Source organism: Hippopotamus amphibius, chromosome 13 (assembly GCF_030028045.1).
Source record: "Hippopotamus amphibius kiboko isolate mHipAmp2 chromosome 13, mHipAmp2.hap2, whole genome shotgun sequence".
In the NCBI taxonomy this organism is placed as follows: Eukaryota; Metazoa; Chordata; class Mammalia; order Artiodactyla; family Hippopotamidae; genus Hippopotamus; species Hippopotamus amphibius.
The window spans coordinates 38,139,931-38,152,875 of record NC_080198.1 but is presented as its reverse complement, the minus strand read 5'-3'; the positions used below and the strand labels follow the sequence as shown (position 1 = coordinate 38,152,875).

Below are 12,945 nucleotides of genomic sequence, written 5' to 3'. Positions count from 1 at the left end.
TTTTAGCAGCCATTAGTGATCATTTACTAGATCCTTTCTTTTCGTTGGGGCTCCAAAATGATGATGATCTAATGCTACCATTGATTCTGTGTTTATTAGCTGGAATACTTCTATAAAGAACTTTTTCTCATCTATATGTTGGTTACCACAAGTTACAGTTTGTTCTAGAAAGGAAGGGTAAATGATTGATTCTTTTTCCCTACCAGTTTTCAGAATAATGAGTTGGTTACCTAGCCTCCAAAGTGACTGATGGGAGTTTCTAAAAAAATAATTATAAATGTAACAGAGAAAGCCCCTTTAAGATAGGTCGCTTGAGCACTCTTTACAATAGCCAGGACATGGAAGCAACCTAAATGCCCATCAACAAATGAATGGATACAGAAGATGTGGCATATATATACAATGGAATATTACTCAGCTATAAAAAGGGATGAGATGGAGCTATATGTAATGAGGTGGATAGAACTACAATCTGTCATACAGAGTGAAGTAAGTCAGAAAGAGAAAGACAAATATTGTATGCTAACTCACATATATGGAATCTAAAAATGGTACTGATGAACTCAGTGACAAGAACAGGGAAGCAGATACAGGGAATGGACTGGAGAACTCGAGGTATGGGAGGGGGCGGGGGGTGAAGGGGAAACTGAGAAGAAGCGGGAGAGTAGTACAGACATATATATACTACCAACTGTAAAATAGTCAGTGGGAAGTTGTTGTATAACAAAGGGAGTCCAACTCGAGGATGGAAGATGCCTTAGAGGACTGGGGCAGGGAGGGTGGGGGGGACTCGAGGGGGGGGCGTCAAGGAAGGGAGGGAATATGGGGATATGTGTATAAAAACAGTTGATTGAACCTGGTGTACCCCCCAAAAAAAGAAAAAAAGAAAAAAAAAAAAAAAAAAAAAAAAAAAAAAAAAAAAGATAGGTCGCTTGTAGTCTTTGGCCCTAGTAATTTTTGATAACTTCCTTGTTCTCTGGTCAACAAGATGTCTCAGACTCATCTTGCATATTTTCTGCCCCAGACCTGGTTCCTTTTAGTGAGGAATGGTATTTCAAGACCGAAATCTGTGTAATAAGGTTGGTCATTATTTCCTGGCATTTTCAGTGGACAGAGCTATGAAACATATTTTTGAAGAGAATAATACATCGAGTTAATGATTTTTGATTTACTTCAAACATAGGATTACAGGGTTTTTAACTTTGTCATTAATTTTATATTTGTATCTCTTTTATCATACACTGAAAATTTTGATTCCCAATTACATTAATATAATTATATATTATTTGTGTTTGTGTGTGTATATATATATATATATATATATATATATATAAAGATACACAGATTCCTGTGTTGCTTATTTTTTCCTTAGGATATGCTCCAGGAAGGCACAAGAAATAAACCCTCTCTGTGGGGCTCAGCCTTACTTGTTTCATTTTGCTTCTTTGTTGGGATTGCTTTTTTTTCCCATTTTGATTTAATTTTGCTTAATTGTGTGACTGCATGTAACAATATTTACATACTTCTAAAGTTGAAACTGAAAACTGTTACACTTTGAGAGGTTTAGCTTAGCTTCCATCCCTAGCCTCTTCACCTTATTGCCACCCTCCCCCTAAAGATAAACATTTTTATTGGTTTTCAGTTTATCTATCTTCTGTATATCTCCCTCCCTCCCCCTCCCTTCTTTCCTCTCTTTTTCAAAAAATATAAATACATTTATGCATGTGTGTATGTATTTATATTCATATTACCCTGACTTTTCTTAGATGTAATCCTGCACACACACTGTTTTTCACCTTGCTTTTTTTTTTAAATTAATTAATTAGTTAATTTTATTGGCTGTGTTGGGTCTTCACTGCTGCACACGGGCTTTCTCTAGTTGCAGTGAGTGGGGGCTACTCTTCATTGTGGTGCATGGGCTCCTCATTGTGGTGGCCTCTCTTCTTGCAGAGCACGAGCTCTAGGCACGTGGGCTTCAGTAGTTGCGGCACATGGGCTCAATAGTTGTGGCTCATGGGCTCTAGAGCGCAGGCTCAATAGTTGTGGCGCACAGGCTTAGTTGCTCTGTGGCATGTGATATCTTCCTGGAGCAGGGATCGAACCCATGTCCCCTGCATTGGTAGGCGGATTCTTACCCACTGCGCCACCTAGGAAGTCCCACCTTGCTTTTCTTAACTTAGCAATATATCCTGGAGGTCACTGCCAAAATATATAGAAGAAATCTTCCTTACTCCTTTTAACAGCTCCATAGAACTCCATTGTATGAGTGTACCATAGTTCAACTGTTCCCCAGTTGATGGACATTGGGTTGTTTCTAGTCTTGCTATTAAAAGATAGCATTGCACTGAAAAGGCATGTGTATATATAATTTTGTGTTTTTGCCAAAGTATTACTGGGATAGATCCCTAGAAGTAGGATTGTTGGATTAAACAGTAAATACATATATATGTCCTAGATAATGCCAAATTCTCCTCCACTTAGAAATACCATTTGGCCTCACCAGAAGTGCATGACAGTGCTTCTTTCCTCACAGCCTCAGTAACAGAATACATCGTCATACTTGGATTTCTACCAATTTCATAGGAAGGAAAATAATCTCAGTATGATTTAATTTGTATCTTTTAATGTGAATGAGATTACCCATATTTTCATATATATGTGTGTGTGTGTGTGTGTGTGTATATGCCTTTGTGGTTTTTGGGTTTTTTTTTTTTTTTTTCTGCTGTGCCATGTGGCTTGCAGGATCTTAGTTCCCTGACCAGGGATTGAACCCACACCCTCAGCAGTGAAAGCACAGAATCGTAACCACTGGACTGCCAGGGAATTCCCATATTTTACTGTGAACTGTTGGCTCATATGTCCTGATCATTTTCTGTAAGACTTTTATGTGATAAGAATTTTTTTTTTTAATTTTATGTAGTCAAACTTGTCAGTTTTTTTTCTTCTGGACTTTGAGTCAAAATTTTCCCCACTTCCAGGCTATAGAGGAATTTACCAGTTTCCCCCACCCCAGTGCTTTTATGGTTTCATTTTTATTTTATATCTGCTCTAAATGGGATAGAAGGGACTAGATCCCATTTTTTTTTTTGTATACCTATTCGTCTATCCCAACTCTACTTTTTTTTTTTCATAGGGAAGAAGTGTATTTATTTAGAGAGAAACACACTCCACAGAGAGAGTGTGGGCCATCACAGAAGGTGAGAAAGGCCCCAACTCTACTTTTAAAATGTTTATCTCAGGACTTTCCTGGTGGTCCAGTGGTTAAGACTGTGAGCTCCCAATACAGGGGGCCCAGGTTCCATCCCTGGTCAGGGAACTAGATCCTGCATGCCACAACTAAGGCCCGGCACAGCCAAATAAATAAATAAGTAAATAAATAAAATTTTTTGAAACTATAAAGTTTATCTCTCCCCAGTATATTTGAGATACTACATTTATCATATACATACTACATTTCCATTTTCAAATAGGTCTATTGCTATTCTACTGGTTTGTCTATCTAATCATGTGCCAGTATGATATGATGAGAGGTAAGGAGACATCCTTGCCTTGTTCCTGATATTAGAGGGAGAGCTTTTAATTTCTTACCATTAAGTATTATGTTAACACAACATTGCAAATCAACTATACTCTGATGAAAATTTTTTAAAAAGTATGATGTTAGCTTTAGGTTTTGGGGTAGATGTTTTCTGTCAAGTTAAGGAAGTTCCCCTCTATTTTTTACTTTGCTGAGAGTTTTTATCATGAATGGGTGTTGGATTTTATCAAACACTTTTTTTGGTATCTATTGATATGGTTATATTATTATTATTATTTGGCTGCATTAGATCTTTGTTGCTGCATGTGGGCTTTCTCTAGTTGCAGCCAGTGGGGGCTACTCTTCGTTACAGTGCACGGGTGTCTCTTGAGGTGGCTTCTCTTTTGAAGAGCATGGGCTCTAGGTGCACAGGCTTCAGTAGTTGCAGCATGCTGGCTCAGTAGTTGTGGCTCATGGACTTAGTTGCCCCAGGGCTTGTGGGATCTTCCTGGACCAGGGATCAAACCTATGTCCCCTGCTTTGGCAGGCAAATTCTTAACCACTGTGCCACCAGGAAGTCCCCTGGTTATATAATTTTTCTTCTTTAGCCTGTTTTTTAAAATTTATTTATTTATTTATTTATTTTTTGTTTATTGGCTGCATTGGGTCTTCATTGCTGCATGCAGGCTTTCTGTAGTTGCAGAGCAGGGGCTACTCTTCATTGCAGTGCTCGGACTTCTTATTGCGGTGGCACAGGCTCTTGGTGCTTGGGCTTCAGTAGTTGTGGCACGTGGGCTCAATAGTTGTGGCTTGCGGGCTCTAGAGTGCAGGCTCAGTAGTTGTGGTGCACAGGCTTAGTTGCTCCTTGGCATGTGGGATCTTCCCGGACCAGGACTCGAACCCATGTCCCCTGCATTGGCAGGTGGATTTTTAACCACTGTGCCACCAGGGAAGCCCCTTCTTTAGCCTGTTGATGTGATGGATTATATAAACTGATTTTTCAAATGTTGAACTAGCCTTGCATGCCTTGGTTGTTGTGTATAATTCTTTCTATACATTGTTGGATTCAATTTGCTAATAATTTGTTGAGGACTTTGCATCTATGTTCATGAGAGATACTGGTCTGTAGTTTTCTTTTTTTGTAATGTCTTTGTCTGGTTATATTATTAGGGTAATGCTGGCCTCATAGAATGAGCTAGAAAGTGTTCCCTCTGCTTCTATCTCTTGGACGAGATTATAGAGAATTAGTATAATGTCTTCCATAAATGTTTGTTAGAATTTACCTGTGAACCCATCTGGACAATATTGCCAGGTTTTAAAATGAATTTTCTTCAGTTTTCATCTCAATGAAGTATTTTGTTAATTTATTTGCATCATAGGAAAGTAATATTGCACTAAACTTCTTTGAAGATAGTCTACAAAGAGGAAATTATCTAAACTGTGTTCAGTAGGGTTGAGACAAAATAATCAACTGTGATATTTAGTTCCAACTCTGTAGCAACTTTATTCTCAGCTAGGGTGAATGTGAGAGACTTGGTGTATTATGAATGAAAGTCCTTTGAACAACTGAGAGTAGGTGTATATGAAAGGCCCCAGGAAACCATGGATTTGTTTGAAAAGGGTGAAGCCACAGTCTCTGAGAAAATAATTAAGAAGAACTTAGTAAGTTCCAGTGTCCATATCCAGGCAATATATATGATCTTGAATCCCTACCCCCACCCTTAAAAAGGTAGGTGTTATCTTTATTTAACTGATGAGGAAACTGAGACTTGAAGAAGTTAACTAATTTGCCCAAGTTCACACCATTTATAAATATAAGAGTCAGGATCTGAACCTTGATCTGGTTCCTCTAAAGCCACATCCTTTAAAGTCATCACCCTGCTGCTCATCAAGGAAGAAATATGGAGCTGCTTGGTTCTAGAAAGTACCTAAAACAGAGTCGGCGTTGAGAAACAAGAGTATGGTGTGCTTGAAACAGCATGGATGTTGGTACTGGGATGGCCTAGCATAGAACCTACTTACCTCTAATTATTGGAGAGAACTTGAGCTAATTATTTAGCCCATCTGAGTCTTCACAAACTTTTTTTTTTAATTTTATTTATGTATTTATTATTTGGGGGGGTACACCCAGTTTAATGATCTGTTTTTATACACATATCCCCGTATTCCCTCCCTCCCTTGACTCCCCCCCACCCTCCCTCGAGTCCCCCCCACCCTCCCCGTCCCAGTCCTCTAAGGCATCTTCCATCCTCGAGTTTGTTTGTTTGTTTGTTTGTTTGTTTTTTGGGGGGGGTACACCAAGTTCAATCATCTGTTTTTATACACATATCCCCGTATTCCCTCCCTTCCTTGACTCCCCCCCTCAAGTCCCCCCCACCCTCCCCGTCCCAGTCCTCTAAGGCATCTTCCATCCTCGAGTTTTTAAAAAATATTTATTTACTTATTTGGCTGTGCTGGGTCTTTGTTGAGGCATGTGGGATCTTCGTTGCTGTGTGTGGGATCTTTAGTTGCAGCATGAGGAATCTAGTTCCCTGATCAGGGATCGAACTCAGGCCCCCTGCATTGGGAGCGTGGAGTCTTTACCCCTGGACAACCAGGGAAGTCCCAAACTTTTAAATGGTGATAACAACACCTGCCTCGCAAAATCATTACCTTGCATCCTGCAATGTTTCTAGCACTGTACCTGGCACATAGTAGATGCTGTGTAAATAGTACTACCTTTAGCCCCTTGATTCTGTGACCTATACACTTAACATTCTTGCACAACAAGTGGTTATAAACACACAAATGCATATATTTTTCTAGAAAATTAGAAAACTTCAATGTAACAAATTTCTCTAAACAAGGTTAAGTTATATGAAACGTATACTAAAATATCTATATTTGTTCACAACTTATGTTTCATTTTATATAGATCTATATTGGGGCTCTCATATGTGTGGTAATCATTTTCTGATGCCCTCAATAGCAATATACAATCTGATATGAAATGTTCAGTGGAACCAGGGAGACAAAATTTAGAAATTGGGCTTGTTTCATAAAATCCAGGCTTTATGGCCATCATAATGAACTGTATTATGCAGTATGTTAGATTGGCAGTGAGCAGAAACTGCTCACTTATAGGAAACTGCTATAAGGGGTATGGGAAGGCACTTTTGCTCAAAGCACTCACTCTTCAACTAGCTTCTTACTGCCCAAATTCTGCAACTCTCTTGGCATTCCAATATTCTAGTCTTTTGGGGAAAGGTTATAGGTTAAGTCATTCATTGTATCAGGCAACGAAAGAGGGGTTTATTGGTCTTTTTCTAAAAGCAGATTATTAGTAGGTGGCAGAACAAGAAACAAGAGAGAAAAGGATGGAAGGCAAATTTACTGTTTGTTTCACAGTTGGCTGGGCTCTCACTGTTATTAAGGAGGGGAATTTGTATGCAATTTAACTGCAAAACAACCCCAAAACAAATAAACTACAATACCTATTTCTGGCATGTAGGTAATGGGAATTTTCAGCAATTGGATGAGAATATAACTGCTGAAATGTCCTCATCTACATATAATAGTCACCAGTAAAGTAATCTTTGGAAAGAATTATACTGTATTAACCTTTTAATGTTCTTCTCTTCTTTTTAAAAGGAATAATCATCATAAGACATGAATTTTAATGTCTGGAATATCAAAGAGATGCTCAGTATTCCCTCAGGCTCTGGGTAAGTTTTCTGTTTATATACCCTAATACTTAAGAGGATCTTATAGTTGCATTGATTTCATAGAAACAGGCTCCCCTTCCTATTAGTTTATAGTAATAGAGTTACTCCATATAGCGTCTTCCCTTTCTCTTCCCCTTGCTTGTCACCACTGCACCCTCCCATACTTGTATTTTTCCTTTTGCCTATTTTCTGATTATAAAAGCAATATCAATTTAGCTATGTGTGTTAACTGAACAATGATTATGTCTAGCACTGGACCTAGGGGTTCTGAGGCCTATGAGAGTTAGACATGGTCCAACATCTAGAAACTCTCATCTCATTTGGAGTGATTGCTATTGAAACAGCAAGGAGCAAAGTCAAGACAATGTTCAGATATGTGTTCAACTGTGTAGTACGATTTGTAGGTACCACGAAATTAAGAATGACTCCAACTATTGACAGGGCTTATTGAGATAGTGCCCCCTCTGTTACTCCACTGAGGTATTTAGATTGTTGTCCACTAGCCATGAAGTAGGCCTGCCATTGCTAATTTGGTGGGTATACACCAGAAGTAGTATATATTGAGGGATTTCCAATTGTTTTTGGTATGCTTTTATCATTGGATAGTTTCTTTTCTTCCTAACTCCTTCCTAAAGACAACAAAAAACCTGAAACATTGTTCTTTTTTTTTTTTTTTTTCTTGAAAAGAAAAAAAGGGCTTACAGTTGATACAGAGCAGGGGGGAAAATCTATGTTTAATTTCAGATGGTATCTTTAAGATGTAAATCCTACATGACTTCTGTAGGCTCACAGAGTTGTTCCTTTTCCGACTCAGTTAATTATTCTCTTTGACCTAAGAGGGGAGTCACATAGAGCTATTCAGCTATTTTGAGCAATGATTATGCAAACCATATTATAATATACGTGTGCAGCCCATTACCTTAGCTAATTTTAGAAAATGATTCTATGAGTCAAAATAATTTCTCTTCTCTGTTCTGAACAAGTAGGGTTTCTTTTTATCTTGTATTAATATATAGTGATTCCTTTGGCTTAGAACATGTACTTATATGCTATATATTTTAAATTTAACATTTGGAAAAGGAATGATCTGCATGTGTGTGTTTTCATGAAAGGTATGTTTTTTTTTGGGTTACACAACATCAAGTAACACAAATTGTTGTTGAGATGCCTTTCAAGTAAAAACTTGAAGACTGTATGTTTTACTTGTCTGTCCACTTATGTGCTGTCTCTGTATTAGGCTCAGTATACTGTGTTCAAGTGTGATTGTATCATTATCAATATCATTATCCCCTTCATATATGAGATTTAGACTGGCATAGATATCCATGGGAAGCAAGTTGTAAGTCCACAGCTGGAAGTATTTAAAGCAAGCAAGGATAAGACACTAAAAGTGTGAGAGGGAATGTTTAATGGATCTTCCTGTGTGCAAATCTGAGTTGATCATATTTTTCAGTCTGGATGAGGCCTATATTAGTCTGCTGGGCTGCCATAACAGAGTATAATAAACTGGCTGCCTTAAACAACAGAAATTTATTTTCTCACAGTTCTAGAGATTAAAAGCCCTAGAACCCTATGCCAGCATGATTGGTTTTTGGTGAGGACTCCCTTCTTGGCTTGCAGACAACGGCCTTTTTCTGTGTCCTCACATGGTGGAGAGACAAAGAATGAAGGCAACCTCTTTGATGTCTTTTCTTATAAGGACACTAATCCCATCATGAGGGTCCCACCCTCCTCACCTCATCTAACCCTAATTACCTCCTAAAGGCCGCATTTCCAAAAATCATCAAAATAGAGATTAGGGACTTCCCTGGTGGTGCAGTGGTTAAGAATCCGCCTACCAGAGCAGGGGACACAGGTTTGATCCCTGGTCTGGGAAGATCCCACGTGCCATGGAGCAACTAAGCCCATGTGCCACAACTACTGAGCCTGTGGTCTAGAGCCTGTGAGTCACAACTACTGAGCCAGTGTGCTGCAGCTACTAAAGCCCACGCGCCTAGAGCCCCTGCTCTGCAACAGAAGCCACTGCAATGAGAATCCCATGCACCACAACAAAGAGTAGCCCCTGCTCTCCACAACTAGAGAAAGCCCTCGTGCACGTGCCTGCAGCAACAAAGACCTAACGCAGCCAAAATAAATAAATAAGTTCTTAAAAAAACTTTTTTTAAAAATAGAGATTAGGTCTTCAACCTATGAATTTTGGGAGAACACAAACATTCAGTCCCTATCTAGGTCTAGCTTGTGTTTGTTGTATTATTGTATTATAGCTCCTTCTCTCCCTCAAATCCTGCTCCTTTCCTTCCGTATAGACACACATTCTAGGAGAGTTAAGGTATATCCTTCCAACTAACCTTCTATACACTCAGTTACATACTTGTTTGATGTACATGATGTAGGCTTATAAATTACATTAATATATGAGAGTTCATTAAATTTTTACTTTTTCTGCACTCAAAAATTGTATTTTTGAGACTTATCCATGTTGTTATATGTAAATCTAGCTTATTGCTTCTGATTATTGCATCAGTTATATGCATAAGCCATATTTTGTTTTTAATCTATTCCCTTAGTGATGAACAAATTCAACCTTTTAAAAAATGTTCTCTTAATCCCTAAAGATTTTATAAACTTTGATCTCCAAAATGGCTTTACTGCCCGTAATGTGGTTGTACAAGGAAAAATGGTGTTAGTCCTTAATGTTTGAATTTCCATCCAATTGTTCCCAGGTTGTTGTAATCGAAGTGTCTGGCATTCAAAATTTCCTTGTTTCTTTACAGGTAGTACTGGCAGTGTGCAGGGGCCTAGGAGGTCAAAAAAAACTAGCTTTCTGCTCAGGATATTCTAAAATAGTGTAGAATTATGGTTTCATTTGTTCAGAATGTTTGTCCACTTGATATACTTTTATTTTCTTGCTTAATTTCAGGGCCACTAAGTCATCTAACTGGAATAATAATCAGACTGATTACTCAAGTCTCAGTGATTCCCAGTTCCTTTTTGGATCCCAGTTCTGTCCAGAAAGTTCAGAGACCCTGTCAACACCCTTGGACTCTGGTGTAAACTTGAGACATCCAAAACAGTCACAACAGAATTCTCTAGATGTAAGTCTGAATTCCAGAATTTCTCTGCACATATTTCACAGTCATTATGGAGATAAACTGTAAAGAAGACTTACTGTGCTGGATTATATTTTAGAATTGTACATCTCAAAGGATTACTGTCCTAAATAGATTTGTGCTTAATGGGTGACTCATTTCACTTGGTCGTCTGAAATGGAAAACATTTATATTTGCATTTTTCTTTTATTACTAAAACAATGTATTAGAATAGTGCCAGCACTTTGACCACTCCTAGCGAATGCCAAATATTGCCTGACATTTTCTAAGACTTGTCATACTATTGTTTGTGAATATTCAATAAGAAAAAAGAACTTTAGAAAAATAGGAACAAAGTAACATAAATTTTATTTTATGTGGACATTTTTTTCTTAAGAAACATCAGGTGCTTTGTGGATTTTAGTCTACTATGCCACATTAACTCCTTGAAGAGGGAGATGAGGATACTGAGGCCTAAACTGATGAATAAGGGCCAGAATGAGGAAAAGAATCTCTTGATTTTTTGAGACCAATCTGTCTTCTTTTGTGAGTCAGAAATATTTTTATATATTTATTTATTTTGGTCTAGAACCAGATTTAGTTTTATACACAGACTTAACTGCATCAAATAGAGACTTAATGAATAAGATTAGGTCAGTGCTTTAAGTTATTAAGGTATGCTCTGAGATAAGTGTTTCAGTACAAAAACTGGTACCCAGTGATGTGAAGGAGTAAATGTACTGCCTGAAAGTTTCAGAGTAAGTTTTGCCTCAGAATGCAAGAAATGCCTCACCATGTGCCAGCATTACATGTCAAACTTACCAACAAGTCTAGTTCATGAGCAAGTGAGCAACAGCTTTTGAGTTAAACTTATTAATATAAAAACTTTAACACATCATCTCAAGACAGCATAATTTTCTGTTGTTGCCTTTAAATTTATACAATTGATTTTCAGTCATTTTAGCTGACATTTTAGATACCTCTGAGCTAGTAAGGCAGAAATTATATTAGTAAGAAGAGTTGCTTTATTTTAATATAATTTTCTGATGCATATGAAATAAAAAGGAAATACTACATGCTATATTGTATTTTATAGTTTTCACTTAAGTGTAAGTCTGCTTTGTATAGAAAATAGTGCATGCTATAAATATTTTTATGGGTGAAATGCTATGATTTTTTTTTCCATTGAACAGAGTGAACCTAGTATTTTCACAAAGTACCAGACAAAACCCCAGCTGTTCAGAGGAGATACAAAAGATGGAGGCTTATTTCTTCTTCCTTTGTCAGTTGGAAAATCAAAAGGCCTCTTGGAACAGTTTGAGGAGAAAAAGAAAAGTGCAAAAGACAAATGTGACAGGTACACAAACCTTTCAAGTGGATGAGACAGCTCCTCTTTTCTGAGCGAAACAGAAAATGGCATGTTAGTAGTCTAATAATTCAGTTTTAGCCTAATAGCATTCTTACCTTTATAGCTCATCTAATAATTACTCTTTGCTTTCTTGTCAATGTGACTTATGGCAGATTTGAACATGGCTGCCACAGTTTTGGCCTCTCTGAATATTAAGCTAAAGAACTTCTCAGAGAAACACAATATTCAAGTAATATTATGTTTATTCTACCTAAAATTCTGCCCTTTATTATTATTATTTTTTTCAGATCATCAGAATTAGGAAATTAGTTAACATTTGTTTTAGGGTCAAGATATAGCACGTGAATTCTTAAGTCATAGTTCAGGCTGATTTTCTCACTTTGAAATGATAATTTTAAAGATATAATCTAAATTTTATACACATTCTCATTTGTTATGTATATGTGTGTATATATATAAGCAAATATTAGGGCTACTATATTAATTTGTAAATAAGTAAGTTGCAGTCACTAAGGAAATTAACTTGTTCATTTCTTGGTAGTAAGTTATTATCAGGACATCTTTAGGGATCACAGAAATCATAACACCCAAGCAGAAATATACTTTATTATTTCTGTAACAGTAAAGACATATCACTTAGCATCACCACCAGTACCTTCATGTAGAGCCAGAATTTCATAAAGAATTTCTAGATTAGGAATTCTTTAAAATTAGGAATTCTTTAAAAGATTAGGTATCTTTTTCCACTGTATACCTATATTCCTTTAGTAAGAAAAGCAAAATGCTCTATTTGAAGTGTTTGATTCTTCTGATAAATAAACATTTCCCAGATGTTGACAGACTTCTTTCCCCTAGTAATATAGTCTCCAGGACTCTCAACGATGGTAGAGTACTGCAGATAAGCAGGCTCCCCTCATCTTACTGCTTCAGATAAATTAGTCAATTTTTTTTTTGTTTTCTGGGCTTTTGGATTATATTTTGCTTGATCAAGATTTCTGTAGCTAAAAAAACCTTTTCTTGAAATATTGTCTTCTTGATATTTCCTTCCTTCCTCCCTCCCTTCCTTTCTTTCTGTATCTTATTCTTCATTTCCCTCTTTTTTTGTAGTGAAATGAGTTTCTTTCTTTCTTTCTTTCTTTTTTTGGCCGGGTGGCTTGTGGGATCTTAGTTCTCCAGTCAGGGATTGAACCCAGGCCCTCGGCAGTGAGAGCCTGGAGTCCTAACCTCTGGACTGCCAGGAAATTCCCAGAAATTAGTTTCTGTTAA

At 37.3% G+C, this 12,945-nt stretch overlaps 1 protein-coding gene across 1 annotated transcript in view; it reads left to right on the top strand.

The window, feature by feature from the left end:
• Nucleotides 1-12,945, top strand: part of IHO1 (interactor of HORMAD1 1) — a 51,317-nt gene that overhangs the window by 22,370 nt on the left and 16,002 nt on the right. Inside the window, exons 2-4 of the mRNA XM_057706609.1 lie at nucleotides 7,148-7,221; nucleotides 10,142-10,316; nucleotides 11,504-11,667. Coding sequence (XP_057562592.1) covers nucleotides 7,166-7,221; nucleotides 10,142-10,316; nucleotides 11,504-11,667 — 395 coding nt within the window. The 5' untranslated portion in view covers nucleotides 7,148-7,165. The remainder of the gene's footprint in view (nucleotides 1-7,147; nucleotides 7,222-10,141; nucleotides 10,317-11,503; nucleotides 11,668-12,945) is intronic.